The sequence below is a fragment of the Exophiala bonariae genome (genome assembly GCF_035927105.1).
Source record: "Exophiala bonariae strain CCFEE 5792 chromosome Unknown scaffold_15, whole genome shotgun sequence".
NCBI lineage: Eukaryota > Fungi > Ascomycota > Eurotiomycetes > Chaetothyriales > Herpotrichiellaceae > Exophiala > Exophiala bonariae.
The window spans coordinates 18,595-35,141 of NW_027042490.1; the positions used below are offsets into that span (position 1 = coordinate 18,595).

At 49.7% G+C, this 16,547-nt stretch overlaps 5 protein-coding genes across 5 annotated transcripts; 3 read left to right on the top strand and 2 right to left on the bottom strand.

Annotated features, from left to right (window-relative positions):
• Positions 1 to 868: 868 nt before the first annotated feature.
• On the bottom strand, positions 869 to 2,392 carry LTR84_002982 (uncharacterized protein; the record flags this gene model as incomplete). Its single annotated transcript, XM_064846577.1, has 1 exon — positions 869 to 2,392. One exon carries the CDS (start codon positions 2,390 to 2,392, stop codon positions 869 to 871), a length of 1,524 nt encoding a protein of 507 aa, XP_064705557.1.
• Positions 2,393 to 3,787: 1,395 nt separating this feature from the next.
• LTR84_002983 (uncharacterized protein) lies at positions 3,788 to 6,249 on the top strand (the record flags this gene model as incomplete). The annotated part of the gene is made up of 3 exons (XM_064846578.1): positions 3,788 to 3,823; positions 3,873 to 4,039; positions 4,119 to 6,249. 3 exons carry the CDS (start codon positions 3,788 to 3,790, stop codon positions 6,247 to 6,249), a joined length of 2,334 nt encoding a protein of 777 aa, XP_064705558.1.
• Positions 6,250 to 10,168: 3,919 nt separating this feature from the next.
• On the bottom strand, positions 10,169 to 10,855 carry LTR84_002984 (uncharacterized protein; the record flags this gene model as incomplete). Its single annotated transcript, XM_064846579.1, has 1 exon — positions 10,169 to 10,855. The coding sequence occupies one exon, from the start codon at positions 10,853 to 10,855 to the stop codon at positions 10,169 to 10,171; it is 687 nt and encodes a 228-aa protein (XP_064705559.1).
• Positions 10,856 to 11,892: 1,037 nt separating this feature from the next.
• On the top strand, positions 11,893 to 13,661 carry LTR84_002985 (uncharacterized protein; the record flags this gene model as incomplete). Its single annotated transcript, XM_064846580.1, has 2 exons — positions 11,893 to 13,069; positions 13,159 to 13,661. 2 exons carry the CDS (start codon positions 11,893 to 11,895, stop codon positions 13,659 to 13,661), a joined length of 1,680 nt encoding a protein of 559 aa, XP_064705560.1.
• A 423-nt stretch (positions 13,662 to 14,084) lies between these two features.
• On the top strand, positions 14,085 to 15,365 carry LTR84_002986 (uncharacterized protein; the record flags this gene model as incomplete). The annotated part of the gene is made up of 1 exon (XM_064846581.1): positions 14,085 to 15,365. The coding sequence occupies one exon, from the start codon at positions 14,085 to 14,087 to the stop codon at positions 15,363 to 15,365; it is 1,281 nt and encodes a 426-aa protein (XP_064705561.1).
• Between the last annotated feature and the right edge of the window lie 1,182 nt (positions 15,366 to 16,547).

The following is a 16,547-nucleotide window of genomic DNA, read 5'->3' on the forward strand; positions in this document are numbered from 1 at the left end:
TACAATCTATCGATAAGACATTCGGTCAATCATCAGAGCCTATGGCCAAGCGAAACAAGGCTCGCTGGAAAGCAATTGGAGAGACATCAGCTAGCTTGCAATGGGTTCCCACTCCTGAGATGTCCGATGCCTGTCTGAGAGGACTTGTCACGAAGAACACATTGGATATGGCTCTTAGAGCGGTCAAGTTAGGAGCCATCCCTCAGCCAATATCCTATCAGCATACTCTGTGAGGCGATTGAGGGCTTCGAGCCCTATTTACAGCCTGGCTAAAACCAACTGATAATCCTGAACATGAGTAATGGGTTTCGGTTGTGAACTCGCCGAGTGAGGCTTGACACGTGTTGCGGTGTTGGAGGACCGATGTTCGTTCGAGTGGCCGAATAGGTTGGAAAGAGGAATCCTGAAGGTGGTCAGACTTCAGTGCATAACTTGATATGCACCGGGGCACTATGGCAATCAAGTTGGGTGACAGGACTGCAGGAATGGCCTGACGGCGCATGAAATGGAGTGATTCGAAAATGTAATTCCAATTTGGTGTAGAAGAAAAGAGAAAGACAGAAAGATCCCGGAAACAAGGCCTCCAGAGCCCCTTCTGCGCCGTCGTTCACTGCTAATCCCGCTAATCCATGCATGATCTGGCCTGTTGCTCTCAAAAGAGAAATTTTGTTGTATCCAAACCCCAAGCAGATCCGCTCACATGTATTCAAACAGCAAAGTGTAGTCTAGAACAGAACATTGAAAAGGCTGCGAGGTGGAAGCCAGAATGCCTCAGGAATCCAAAGCTAGATCTGTAGAAAAAAGCAGATAGGTACAAAAGGAATCAATGTCAAGGTATAGAACTTCTGATAATGAAAATTAATGTGTTTCAATCGCTATAATATTTAAGTGACCTGGCTTGGCGCGCACGTTCCAAAATTTCATTCGCGGTGACAGTAGAACTCAGCTTAAGAAGCGGTAAGGATCTGGGAGCAGCGACTACCATGGCGGCGCTTCGTGGGACATTGAAATGTGAATCAGCTTCGTTCTGCTCCATGGACTGCTGATCAGCGAACCTGCGGCGCTGTGCGAGTTCGCTCGGAGGAATGTCTTTGAACCAGGTCATGTTGATTAAGAGATCAAGACGTCGGGCATCTAGTTCGCGAGCACTTTCTCCGAGGGAGGATATTAATTCTTTCCACTGTGCATTTTCTCTGAGAGAATATGTGAATTCTTTCCACCGTTGAGGAGAGCTTTGCAATTCGTTCAACATCCATGCATTGATGAATTCTGTCGGATCGATCGGTGTCGTTTGCAACGGATCAAGATAACCCCAGACGGGTTTGGGCTCTCGTGGCAATTGTGGGTAAGCCGGTTCAGATGGGTCTGTTCCGTGGTATGCCTGTGATTCCAGGTCCAACAGACTGGTTTCATCTTCTAGGGTCACTTCTCCGTCACTAGGCGAGCGCAAAGGATGTCCCCCGGAAATAGTATAAATTTCATCGTCTGTGAGCCAGCGTCTCAAAGAGTCTAAAGTGGCTTCGGCAGCATGTAGCTCGTCAGATAATGCCTGATTCAACATGTCGAATGATTCAAGAAAGACCAAAGAATCTTCGTCTAGGCTGAGACCAAGCTCTTCGCGTGATGCTTTATCAGACAGGATCTGTTCATGCTCAAAATGCAAATCGAAGATTTTCTCACGTACAGCTTCAACGTCACCTGTTTGGGAGAAAAATTGTAGAAGCGCCGGAGAATGGAGAGTGTCTTCCAAAAGGACATTTTCAGGACCTTGTGACGGAGTGATGGTATGCGACTTGGACTGCACTGCCGGTTCGTTCGTGTTTGGCTGAAGGACATTATCAAAATACCTGCTGGAACGCCACAGGTCTTGTACAATGGGATTCTCTTGTTGCTCATATTCATCGTTGGCCGTTCGAAAATCCTGATAGTCATTACCCAAGATGTTGCTGAAATCACCATCGAGTCGACGGAACTCCTGATACAGATCGTCTGGTATAGCAGTGCTCTCGACGACGCGGGCCATATCGATCATAAACTTGTTGAGCGACGACATGAATGTCGTTAAGCTGGTTGTTAGAGGTGCTCTGACATCGTTGAATTTTAAGGTCTGATGCAACACCTTCTCGCTTGTGCGTTGTAATGAATATAGGACTGGGAGAAGGTTCTGAACTCCGTTGGTAGTTCTTCCAGCATCTGCAGATAGTAGACTGCCACGGGTCTCAGGCGGCTCAGATGGCTCACGTTCAATATAAAGGTGTCCGTCATCCTCTTCATTGATATTTTGTTCGGAGTGATTGGAGCTACTGGGGATGGGTTCTTGGGGATAAGCTGCATTTGGTGCTTCTGATGGCGAAGGGGTTGTGGGCTGGTTACTGTTCACATCTGTGTCCATATCTCTTTCTACTTCCGCATCCTCTCCTTCCACCACCTCCCATTCTTGCAAGAAAACGTCCGTTGTAAACGAGATCTACGGTGGCCTTCTCTTGCGTCAATGTTCTCCCAGGATGTGGACGAGTGTTTCTCGAGGTAGGCCAAAGGAGGTGTATTCGCGAAAACCCCTTTGAGTGCGGGCGGTCCTAATGTGTTTATTTTTAGCACGCGTATAATGCAACTCTCATATTTCTATATGCAAAAATGAACACCTACTCATACACAGAGTTCTTGGGCCAAAGGAGTCTTGACTCAAGGAGCCGAATGCCATTGACGAGGGCCTAAGATGCATGCGCGTTGCGTGCAAAAGGTCGAATGTCCTTGTGGGAGCTATCTCCACAATAGCGGACCACCAGAACAATTCTTTGGTGGCGCGGATAGACGCGAGTTAAGTACTTTAACACTAACTACTCCGTAGATCAGCCATGATGAGTTAGCCGGTACTTTCGGTCATGAGTACGTACTACGGATACTCAGCACTGAACTCCATGGGCGTGTTGTACCGCCTACACTGATACGAATTTACACATGGGAACTTGAGAAACGAGGCCCTTTCAAATCAAGCTATGCTCCAATCTTAAGGAGCACCCTTGTTCCCTGTTAATTATTGGCTTCTCGTTGGTACGAATATCCGGAAAACGGCAGGCTTGTAAGGGAGGCACCCACCCCCCAATGCCGTGATGGGGCATCCCGGGATGTTATAGGCCAAGAGCCCGAATGGTGATGCACTATGCTGTCTCCCCACGACCCTCAAGTTTTAACTAAACAGGCATGGCCGCTTTCCTGGACACCACCCTACCAAACGATCAGACAGTCTGCTGCGCGCCTGTGGGCCGATCCGCGCAACGCTTGGGCCGTACGAAGCATGTCCAGAGTTTGAAGGCGTGGAGCCGTGGACGAAGCTCTGGGGTTACGCTGTCGCTCCAGCATGCCGAAGGAGTTCCAGCAAGATACCGAGGACTTCCTGCAAGTGGAGGCATCTCCTCTTGGGCGCTAAAAATGCAAGTGCTCGTCTGGCGACCTGAAGACAGAATCAACAGTCACGAATGAGCGCTCCAACACCTGGGACACCCTTGAAACTTGAAGGTTCACTATTCGTTTGCCGTCAAGAGTAACTCTGGGACATGGCTTGGTCTAGCTTCCTCTGCCGCGGACTATGCTGTATTCACCCGACAGAGCATTTCCATCAACAGAGAGACAACCCATATTAAGGATGCATGTCCCATCTCGCAGCTACAACCTTGCCATCAATACATACATGCTTGTTATCCGGCGTGTGTCGTGATGAGTTGAGTGATCATGTCTGATCGAGGAGACTCGCCTCCCCGGCCTCCCAGGAAGCGTCCCTCGACCACAAATGACCGGAATAGTCCAACCCGTCATGCGGGGTCTCGTGAGTACTCGAGTTCCACATCTGTCGATACCCTGTTAAGTCGTGAAAGGACCACCGGTTGGTAGAGAGCCTCGATCGCCACCAAACGCTGAACAACGAACAACTCAACGGTATGCAGACTTCGGAAGTGCTACCGCACACGGCCACAGGTCTCTTCTTGCTAACAACCATAAGTCAAACCCCGAGATCCTCCGAGAACGATCCATCATATCGGAGGTCAGTAGTATACCGTCGCGACTCCGAACCGTTAGTAGAAGACCTCCCTCCTAGTCCCCAAGTACTGACATCTTTCAAGAACAAGCGAGCATTATGTCTACGTATCAGAGTCGCGAGAATCCTCGCGCCATCCTCCTTCCACACGAGAGCGGTCTGCGATCGATTCCAGTCGGCGGCTATCACCCGAGAGAACCATTGTTCGTCCAGCCCGCACCGGCTCAGGGAGATCACCATCGGCTTATCGCCGCCAGCAGCAGAATCAGCAGGCGTCGTCGGCCAGAGACCAGCCTGCACACCTCGCTTCAAGGGCGCATTACTCAGAACAGCACTCTTTCCAATCTCGACGACAAAGTTCTTCTCATCAGAATTCCGAGGAACTACCTTACCCTCCCAACACCTCCCGGCTTGGTAGAAATGAGGAAGCAATTTCGGATGACTATGAGCAGACCTTTCAGAGCCTGGATATCAGGGATCGGGCTCAACGGGAACGTCAAAGGGTACCATTGACGACACCAATCATTACTCAGCACAACCCTTCGCACATGCCTATCTCAAGTGGACAGACCCATTATGATTCCAATGCGCACATCCCACTTGGCCGTGCAACCGCAGGTCAGGTTTCAGCATCTGAACACACGACATCTCAAATCACCAGTGCATCGGCATCATCGAGACCATCTGAGAGTACATTTCGTACAACTTTGCGTTCTGCGCTATTAGTTTTCGCCAATGTTCCGCGAAATGACTGGGAGAAGCTGAAGAGTCGTATTCAGAAAGACCCATCACTTCTTGTCGCAGATCCTAAGCTGTTTCTGACTGAAGCCATCCATGCTTATGCCGCAGGAAAGGACGAGTACGCCAACCAATGCATTCATCGGGTCGCACTATTGCAACGGCTAGCCAAATGTAAAGTTAACACTGCTCTAGGCAGAATGAGCAATATTGAAAACCTTGAACAACCTGAGGCCAGAGAATTCTACAAGGAGTATGATCGAATACGGAAGTCAGGCAAAGAGGGCGCAAAATTATTAGCCTCAAGAGACTCCGGTTCAACAGCGGCTCAGAGTCGGCCTGCCCCCCAATCCATACCTGATGCCTCAGACGATAGGTATCCAAGTACCATGCCGACTAATTCAGTGGGTTTAGTCTCTGCACAGTACGCGGGTCGTACCTCTGGTAGTATCCCGATCAGTGCTGTGACTGGAACCGACATACACGGAGCGTCAGCCTATGGTTCAACGCCTAACAATAGATATCCCTTAAACACAGGTTTTCCGATCATCAATAGCCACCACCCGTATCCTCCAGTCCAGGGTTCTTCCATGAGTGGAAACCGTGATGAACGCGGCCCTGTTTCTCTCAGATCACTTGACATACAAATCGGCAGTATTCCTGGGCACTATGAGCCTTCTTCGCCTGGTCCACGCTCTGTGAATCCGAACCCTCCCCCACCAAGCCAAGAGGGCCCGGTCAACACACATATGATATCTGCACAATTACCAAATGTCGTTTCATACCAACTCAATCAGGCGGATGACGGGCAAGGCAGGTTTTCCACCGGAAGAAGGCGCCAGAGCACGAGCACCTTATCGATCGGTGATATTACGGTCACTGGAGAAGCCACTGTACAGCCTGTGCAACAAGGTAACGTGGGTAGGCTGGACTCGCGATACCAAGTTCGCACTGATGCTCGAGTCTTTTACAAGGTGGGGAGAGTTTTTTCTGTTTTATGGCATGAGCCCTACAGTCAGACGCCCCCCAAAGGTGGGGCTAAAGACTATACCAGCACTGCCAAACGTTCGACAATTGGCAAATTCGGTGAACAAATTTATAGCACAATTCGCCGGATGGTCGTTGTACGCGAAGGCCACGGCTATTGTGTGTGCATACAAATTAATACATATGGCGGGAAAGGTCTGCGTAAGTTTGTCACTGCTCGAGGAGTGGTCAGTCAGCAAGACGTCGATAGTCACTCAATAATCCACATGACGGACACCAGGCCCGGCTACTTTCAAGATGAACCTCGAAGCAAGAAGCGACCGATTGCAGTCAACAAGGCTTCGCCGGATCAAAAGCTAGGACCCGACAGCAGATTGTGCTACTCTCAACCGCACACGGTGCAGCATAACGTCAAGGCAATGCACGTTGGGCAAGTGTCAGAAGAAACTTTGCCCTACTTGACTTTTTACTACAGAGAAGCCCAGACGTAGGAAATGCGCCTCACAAGAGAAATCCGCCACTGACAGGAAGTGGTATGCTTCAATCATCAGGCACCAACCTTATATATACGTTTCTCCTCAAGTGCGTTTTCCAACAAGTACTTCGTCATGTTGGCGATCTATACCTTTACGACGGGGACAATTTCCCGATATCATCATACGCAACTGTCCGACCCACACGGACAACAAGTTTATCATGAACGACATTCATCTCTGACGGTCGAACCAAGGATAAGGAATAACACGAATGACTAGAAGTTCAGCCATTCGCACGACTTTTACATCAAAGCATACATCTATACGTATGGACTAGCCCCGAGCTACTCCCAACCATTTTTCTCCAGTTGATGGGTCAGTTCACCCAGACAACGATATACGTGTGGAGTAGTCGAGAACTACTTCCATTCATCTCATCTACGAGATTATTACGATATCTACGCAGGACACGAATTTCACTTCACGTTTGTATTTGACTGGGTTTTATTCACCGACCGGGAAGTTTTTCACGGCCAGGCGGCCGACCAACGGAACAATATCCAAGAACGCATTTTGATAACAACTGACTCGCGTTTTGATTGTGCCGCATCAGGCTTTTCCTTGGAAACAGGTGATGGGTTGGGGAGCAAGCATATGTTGTTCAGTTAGCCCGTGCTTTTCTTTCACTTTATGATCCATTTACCCGATATTTACGGCCAAAGCGTTCTAGCTTAAGAGAGGGAACAACAGGGTCTACCTCAAGTCTAGCTTATGTCCTACTCAGTTATTCATGGCTAAACCTCAAAGATTTTCAGGTTACGGGCAGGATGGCCATGTCATGCCTTCTGCAGGCGAGACGTTTTTGTCTGACAGCTATTCTACACATCAACCCTTGGGTTGGGTTGGTGGTTGCTATTGGTTTCATGAGCCTTCGGTGACGCAACAATCCGGGACCATGGCATGGTTTCACAGAGCTAGCATTCTCGGGCCAATATCAATGTCGAATGATTAGATGATCAAATAATCAAATGAGTCGTCAAGGGTTAATTTGAAGCTGTTAGCTTGAGACTATTCTACACCTGCCCTCTTGGGACTCTGTTTGCATGAAACCTTCAAGATAGTGACGATACCGAGAGATAATGAACGTAGGTCGTCCATTTGGGTGTCGTTGGAAACCCCACGCGGAGCCTCATGCGGGGTAGATGATCGGGTTTTTAAACTGAGGATAAGGGTTAGTCAGGCTCTTTGCGAGTTGGTTTGGAAGGTGGGTGCTGCAGGATACCATGCAAGGTTGGCTACTGGATAAACGTACTCGGAAGCATGCATCATGGACGAGCTGAGCTGCAGTTGCAGTGCAGACATCACCAATGGGACATCACGCGCAGTGCGACATCCATGTTGAAATTCAATCATGCCACAGCACTCTGCATTTTGCAAATGTTAGAACCCAAGTGCTGAAGATGTCACATGTATGTCGTTCGCTCCTGAAATCCCTTCCGTAGTTTTGGACATTGCAAAAGTACGGAATGTTGACCATGCTGCAGCGCCTCATCCGAAGCCGTAGAGGGATCATACAAGGCTGTCACCGCGAGGCATGACAGCTTATGGAAATAGCGAGCTCTGTACTCCAGTTCTCCGTTGAACAGCCGCGTCAGCGTTAAATGCTTTGGGCCAACCCTCTCAAATGTGCTTTACAGCTCGCGATTGAGTGGGTACTTGGTATAAAGGAATGCCCATCTCAACTCCTAGCCCGTACGTATACTCACGGCACTCGGCATCGTTGACCAAGGTTCGAAATCCCCGTGGGGGCTCCCAGGTTGTCCACACCTCATCCTGGTTCCCACCCCGCTCACCACACCTGAGTCCCGATACCTCGTGCGTCAAACCAGTTTGGCTCTTGCATGTCCTGCAACTAGTCCCATGAGCTAGACGTGGTGCATGCATGCATTGCTATCGTGGCACTTAGCCCACCAAGAAGTAAAGCCTAAATCGTCCAAGGACATTTGAAACACGTCCGCGCCCCAACCATCGGTTGTCTTCATGGTTGTATTGCGCCTTGGACCGGCAATCATGATACTGACTTCCGATAGATTTACGCCCGAATGCATCAATCTTCACCGTTTGTTTGCTACATTGCAGGAGTTGCAAACAAGAATCGCGATGTAATTGCAGGCTGAAAGTGATTTCCTCTGGCTAGGATTTCAGGAAGTTGCGAGAAGCATTTCCTTAGCACAATCCAGGGTTCTTGTCACACGACAAATCATGCTTGCTTCGACCACAAACTCGAGCCCTAGCCTGGCTGAATAAATCCGAACTATTCCTCGCTGGGCAAATAATGCATCCATTATTACAGCAGAACGAAACTTTAAACCATCTGCGCTCACACAGGTCATTGGACAATGGAGAAGATAAACCCCAGTCGTTCGAGGTGTTCCTTAGCTGCTAGCACTTCGGTATCTGTCCGATGTCCTGGACTGCAGTTCGCTATCGCTAACATCCAGAGCGTAGATCTCATCACTTGCAACTGCTGTCTTGCTTCTCCCCAGTAAATGATGGAGAACGGGTTGACCAGATAGCCTTTCTAACTAGACGCCATCAATGCATGCGCCTCTAGGAGTGCGCAGCATGACCAGTGATGTCCACGGAAATGGGGGTGCCTGGATCCCAGAGGTTTATCGCAAGAAATTTCCCAACGCGAGGTTGGCTATTCATGGAACGGTGGCTGCGAGTCCTGGGAAGCAGCACCTTGAGTTCCGATGTACAAGCGATCGCATGTGATTCCCACGGGATGAGATGTACTGTTCTAGTCACCAGCTTTGTGGCTCATTCCTAATGCATGCGCAAAACCTGGTTGTCGGCGTTGCTGAGCAGACTCTGAGCGGTGCGCATATGAGTCTTGCAGCGCAGATACAACATGATTAGGGCCGCGGTGAGAGGTTGAAATAGAAGGCCAAATGCCGGCTACCCACGACCTTGCTAGAATATTCTAAACTAGTTCAACTTTACAAGAGTCAGGATTCAAGACGTTAGAGTGGGCTTCGTCGCTGTGCACCCCAATCGAAAGTCAGAAATTTTATAGTAGCTTGTCTTTTAGCTACTGACTTACCTCGTACTCATCGAGAACTGGTGACGGCTCGGGCTCTCGGCTTGATGAGAGAGCGTTAGCCCTATGCACAAGCGTAATGGGGTACTTTACTATCTAGTCGATATCACTCTCCCTCCTTATACACTTCGTACGCCTTGCACACGTCAAAGAGGTCCTGTTTACCGACACGGCGGGCAGGTGAGATGTGCTCGACGAATTGCCCTTCACAATCGCCCAGTTGAGCTGAGCTCTCTACTTCCTTTCAGCAGTGGCGCGAAGGGGGCGCTCAAGCTCGCCATCTCAAACTCATCCTGTGAAACCTCCCGGTGCAATGCATCTGAGCAGTTTCCACACAATTCTGCTAGCCAACACTGTCGTGAGTCAAAAACCCACGCATTTGATGGCAGATTACTGTCGAATGGCTTGCACAATTCCAGTGATGGAGCTGATGAGGCCGAAAACTAGGGTGAGAATGATAGCTGCGAAGGCAGCCCACAGAATTGCCCAATCCACCGGCCGGCGACGATCAAACAGCAACTGTCTAAACGTTCTAGGTGTTGACTGGTCATAGTGATCCTGCAGTGCTTTCAGTCGACTGCCAAAATAAGGATATGAAACAAGGTCGAGCTGAGCGAATCTGTCATAACCAATTCGTCGCCCATAATCAGCCTCCACGTCAACGAGGTGTCTTTTTTGGAAGTACCTCGTTCGTCTGGCCCCACTTGTATCTATATTTGGGAAAAGAAGGTACAGTGTGCGACACACTTCATCGAGATAATTGTTGGGATATACCTTCCTGGTACATTTGTCAATCATAACCGCTTCCATTGGTCAGAGCAGAGACATAACCTACCCGTGGTCTTCGTCTTTGTACTTTTCAATGGCTGTTGCGTGACGAAAGACATGTATCTTTGTTGTTGTGGCGAAGTGTTCCATCATAAGATGGTCCCCAAGTACGCTCGTTGGCCAGAAAGAGAGCCCTGCTATATCGACCAGATTTTCGATGGTAAAGTCATACGACAATTTCCCACGCAACTCAAGCGGCGAAGGCATCCACTTCTTGGTCTCCTCTTGAATAGTGGTCCCATCAAGTCCTTTCATCGCCGCTGTGAAATCATCTCCTCGTTTGCGAGCGATCTTGTCGGCGTGTAGGGGCATGAAAAGCCATAGCCGGACAGCAAAGTCAACAATTTTGCTCAATGCGGTTGCATCATCCTGGCGGACGAGCCAAGTAGTTTGTCCGGAAGCTATCACGGCGGCTTTGATTTCTGATATTGGCCGGTGCAAGTTTCCCTTCACAATCTGCACGATTTCCGCCACCTTCTGGCATTGTTCGTCGATCTTACCAAGAGTGATTTCCTCTTTCCGAATCAATGAGGCATCGTAAAGGAGATCTTTGTAATGATCAAAGTATGACTGGGCTTGAGATTTGGCCAACGCGTCGAAATCATCAGTATTTGGACGGACCAACCCCCAGACAGAATCCAAAAGTGTAGCCAGCGCCTCCTGTTCCAAGTTCTTTGACGGATAGTTCATGATCACTCACGTCTCAGAAGATGATTGACTCACTGGGAGGAGTATTGACAGCTACACTTGATCCGTCTTTATCAGGGCCCAGTTTTCTCGTAACATAGCCCCATTGCTTAGCCACACGAAAGTCAGTCCGCCATTTTGTTCGAAGCGCCTTACCAAGCCCATGAATCCAGCCACCAATTAGGGGTGTTTGGTTGTCGACTTAAAAACTTGGAAGTCTCCCTCCCGTGCTTCATGCAATAGATGCGTAGGAGAGCAAATTAATCTAGTGGCTATTGCATGAATGTGGAGTTCCCTGGTCAAGCCTCTGTCACGCAAGTGGGGATTGAGCTGGACAATTATCACCAGGAACCTTGACCCGGATTGCACCGTGCCAGAAGCCAGCTAATAGTCTCAACCGCAAGACAGCTCTTAGGCTTACTTTCTGTCCTCTTCAGCTGCGGGTAGTTTTGAACATCTCTTCTCCAGTGGCCGAAGGGCCACTTGCACCGAAAGACACCTCCTTTCCAACAATCCAACGCCAAGTTACCCCTCGTCAGCCGCTTGCTTTTGGCCTGTGGCTCAGCATTGCCAGCCTGACTTTGGGCTCACTGAACTGAGAGAGCGAACTCATCTACCTCACATTGACGACCGCATCACATGCCACTACACATAGCCCACACAATACTCAGACTAGCTGATGATTCGGAGCTCGCACGGCATTTGGAGATCTGCCACAGCCTTGGGTCGAAGGAATCGATCTTATTTCAGAGGCATCCGCGCCGCTGAGCAGGATTCTTTGGAGTGTTCAATCACCAAGACCCCCGATTGAAAATTGCTCAGCCTTTTCAATGGAGATGAGTGTATCGACTACATTGGAATCTCCCCACCTTGTGTCTCAGACACTCCCTTTGACTATCCCTTCTGTACCCTCACACACATCTTCACAGCCTCCTGTAGGGGCTGTAGCATCTCATGCTTCGACGCTAGCCCCTCTCCATGGACCCCCTCAGTATTGCATCGATCCTGTCGCAGATGCTGCAACAATAACGTGCCCCCATATGCATTCTCGGCCTCATGTCGAAATCGTGGCAAATGAGGCTCCAATGATCCCCGATTTCATAAATTGGCATTCATTGAGCCTGGACGCAAAACTCTGTTGTATTGCTCCAATTGCAGATAGCGCTACTTACATCGGCTGGACCGCCTGGATGCCAACCAATCGCCTGGACCATAAATGGAACGACGAATGCGGCATTTTCGAGTTTATAAAGGATTTCCTGAAACAGGCCTCGAGCGAAGGAAAATTGTTTCGCCGGGCTAAAGGGCTGAATAGGATGTCTGCAGAGCTTCAATTGCTGAGCAATACTGGCCGACGAGAGGACGCTACTCCCTATGTAGTATTACTACACCCTGAAGAGTATCGGAAGGAGGCTGGCAAGCTCATTGAGCGCCTGAGAACTACGAAACTGATCATGAGACTTGGATTTAAAGTCACCGGATCGGTGCAAAACATTGTCATATCTGGGGCAGACGTGACCAGTGCTTTCAGCTCTGGCATATCGACAGTCCATGAGCACGGTCATGCAAAGCGCAGTGCTTGCGGAATGCAAATCAGCGTCCGGCCCGTCGCTACCGAAGCTAGTGGAGGTGGGCGACTAGCCACGATAGGGGGAGTGTTGGAGCTCCGGCCCAATCGGTATTTTGGGTTGACTTCAGCTCATATCTTCGCTGAGCCCAATGTAACCGACGAATACTCCGAAAATGATTCAGAGAATAGCGATCAGGAGTTCGGATTCATTGGTGATGGACACTCTCGTGAGGCACCAAAGGAGCATTACATTTTTAAAAGTGCTTCAGAAAAGCAAGATGGAAACTGGGAAGAATTCGATCAACACCGAACTAGCCTGGATTCCCCGACAAGACAAATTGGTACTGCTTTTTCGCCGGCTCAACAGAGTGAATTCTCCATTGATATGTTGTACAACGCGACCCTCGATTGGGCTCTTGTGGAGATCACTGACCCCGGAATACAATTCAAGAACTTCTATGAAGCGTCGGACAAAATCGTCAGACCGCGCCCAGATCCCCGTCGCACGAAGCCTTTCAAAGGCGATGTCTTCGTCCTGTCAGACGCCCTCGCCCCACAAAAGTGCAGAAGCAGTGGATCTAGATCAGCTATCAGTGTCGATTGGGGAGATGGCTTTGTCGAGGTTTGGAGAATTGAATGCAAGTCCGGTAAGTGTGCACTGAGTGATGAGATTTAGCATTGAACCACAACTGCCTGTTGACAAGATTTGTTGCTTACTTCGGGCATATGTGATTAGACTTTGGGTCATGCGGCTCATGGGTCGTGGATCCTGTCGATGAAATTGTCCTTGGCATCCTAGTAGCCCACAGTGAGGATCAGTCTCTCTCGTGGATGCTTCCTGCCGGCCCAATCTTTGCAGACATCGAGAGCCGGTGGGGAGTCGACTTGGCCGCTGGAGCCAGGCCACTAACATCTCGACAGACCGGCCAAAGAGGCCTTCGAGAAGACAATCCGGCACATGAGCGCGTGGCATGGGCTGCCTCGATGATATCCTCTTCTGCTACACTGGGATCGACCGATGGGCACTTACAAAGTCTCGACAGGGCTGGGCCACGAAAGGTTCGGGGAGAGGAACGCCCAAGCACCAGCACTGAAGGCCTTCAGTCGCCTTCAGCTGTATTGCGTGGACGTGGCGCAGGATATATGAGATATCCCGATGGACGGTGGAAGCGGATAATCATGATGAAAGGCAAGTCTTCGCATTGGTCGAGTCTGGACCAGGCTGATCGGCAGCATTAAGGTACACGTTTTTGGCAAGAACAACACAGTGGAGAGCTGGTGCCCTACAAAAGTCAGTACGACGTTTGGCCAGGGTCCCACGTGTAAGTCTCCAGAAATCCATGCTCTGGTCCTTGCCCTCTTACCAGCAATCTCCAGCGTCAGCCCTAGGCTTATTGAGCCAACCCAAACATCAAGTACTGCAAGCGGTTGGTATCATCAAAGCCAACAAGACCAACCGGCTATCCAAAGGGAGCGACTCGTGTTGGAACCTCCCGCTCCTTCAAGGCAGGTTTTAAGTCTACGCGGCTGTGCCACTTGCGATGTCGTAGAGTGTCCAACCGTTCCAAAGCTCGACGTCTGACACTAATAAATTATGGTAGTACTCAAACTGAACATCAATCAAGCATTTTACATTCGTCACTGATTCAGGAGAGCGATATAATGGGAGGGAGCAATGACGCCCTCCATACCTCCCGGTCGCGAAGCTCATTGCAAAGTCCAACATCTAGCACGAGCTCACCTACTAACTCTGGTGTTAGTCTGGGTGGAGTACCATATACCGACAGAGGTAGGATACACTCCTGGACTTCAGGATTGGAACCCAGCTATCAAGGAAGGCATGTCAATGTTACCACTGCGTCTAGTATCAGTAGAGGTGGACTACCAACGACAAGTTCAGATAGTCCTGCCAATCGTGGTGGAGTGACCTCGACAAGCTTTCAATATGAAGGAGATGATGCAGGACAACAAACAACTGCATACCGATTTGGATCACGATGGCCTGACCAGCCCAGTCCTTTCAGTGTACTCACACCTTTGTACCCGTTGTCAGATCCCCACCGCCCGATTGCTTTCAACCTCACTAGCGAGACCAAACCAGAAGCACAAGTCTCGTCCCAATTGACCTACTCGGATCCTCACCAGGGTGGAGATGGTACAGCCCAAGGTACCAGTCGAGCAGGTTTTGGGTATACCATACCAAATACTGGAGACGAGTCGACGACTGCGATTGAGAATCAAATGATTTCGACCCTTTTGCCCCAGACAAGCGATCTGCCTCCACCATCAGTGTACCCTCCACGGGCTATGAGCACAATATCCGAAACCTCAAGTCTCGATAGTGGCTACTATTCTAAAACTGATGGAGTTGATGAAGTACGAACCGCGGTTAACAAGATGGCTTTGACGACAGACACTGCGCGACTCGCTCCGGGCTATAATTTGAAAAACGGATATCTATTTTTTGAACCAGGGCGAGTATTCTCAACCATGCTTCCTGAACCAATGGGAGTCCGTCCAGGTGGTATTAGGGATTCACCTTCCAACGCAAATGTGGTCGAGGGTCTCTCCGGGGAGAAAATATACTATCACATCAGACGATTCATTGTGATAAAGCGACGCCGCGGCTACTCTCTCTGCGTACCGATCAACACCTATCTATTCAGAGGCGTCCAGTCGAAACTCGAGCAGGAGGCGCATTCGATTGTCTACGACAGCTCAACGAAGCAAGCCCCCAGCAAATCTAATGGAGAGAATAGAATGACGAAAACCCCTATCGCGGTGGACTTGAATCAGGGCCACAAGTTGAACCCAGCTAGCAGAATCCATTTTGGTAGGATCACGTCGATTGATTGGAACAGCAAGGTACTGGATATAGGACATGTTGCTCAGTCATCCATGCCTGTCTTCGAGAAATACTGGAAGGAGGAACTTCTTCAATGACGGTATGAGTGATTGCTGGTTGCGAGTTCTTGTAGTGCCTCATGGGGTTTCCCTAAGCAGCCAGCCGATACAACACATTTTGCAGATATTTCCTATGAGATAAAATGATAGGCGTATTTCTTGGACAGATTTGTGCTTTTCATCCCCTTCCTCGTGGTTCGATCATGGCAGCTCACGAGCATCAAGGACACAAGACTGGATAGACTCTCCTGGCCTTTGACGGCTGGATTCACAAGACGCCAAGACCTGAGCGAAATCGCATGGTCGCACAAATAACGAAATCTGTTCTGGCTCACTCATGAAATCGATACGGAACAAGCATCACTACCAGGGGGCTTAATCCGTTGATTCGAACCACCAGGCCCCGTGCAATCCAGGCTCTGCCTCGTCTATACCATACTAAGCAGAGATCTCGAGATACAGTCCTGACAAGGGGACTATAGGATTCAAGAATGTACTTAGTTAGTATCGGCTTAGGCTAGCTGCCAAGCATCCAAGTTTAGGCGGTAGGTAAACAAGCTGTGCAATACGATGCTACCGTAGACACTCCCCAGCCTAGGTCCGTATTTTTGGTCCTAAATGCAGCGAGAAAGGCTACGGAAGTCTAGTAGCTACCCCGGAGAAGAGTCAAGATTTCTCCGTGCAAGTAACATCGAACTCGGAACCTTCAGCCTCGTTGAGCAAACCTCCTATCGCTCTTCCGCCCGGAAATGCCAACACATGTTTTGGGAAAAAATTGATCTGAGCCGCAATGCCAATCTCCGTGATTGATTTCAGTCTGACATACGCTTCCCCTTTTCGACGCTACGGAGAACTCGGACATCACAACATACGATTCGGGTATGGTGATTGCCTTTTTTTATTGTCCCCGGATTTCGGCTTCTGACCTGTGCATCTAGCCCCCAAACCGCGTAATTAGTTCCGGGGGCTAGGTCCCGCTGCGGGTAGCTGCGATCTCACGTTAGCGAGAGGGGCGGACCGCGGGAGCGGAACTTTGGCGACGCAACTAACTACCCAACCAACGACTAGTAATGCAGCTGACTGTTTTCGTCCGCTCTTGCTTTTGCTGCCCGCATAAGCATAATCACAAGCTTCGAGGCCCGGGCCCGTGGTTCTGGGATAGGGATCGACGAACTTTATTTCGTCGCTGCGGGTCTGGATGGTATTCGCATAGTCTATCAC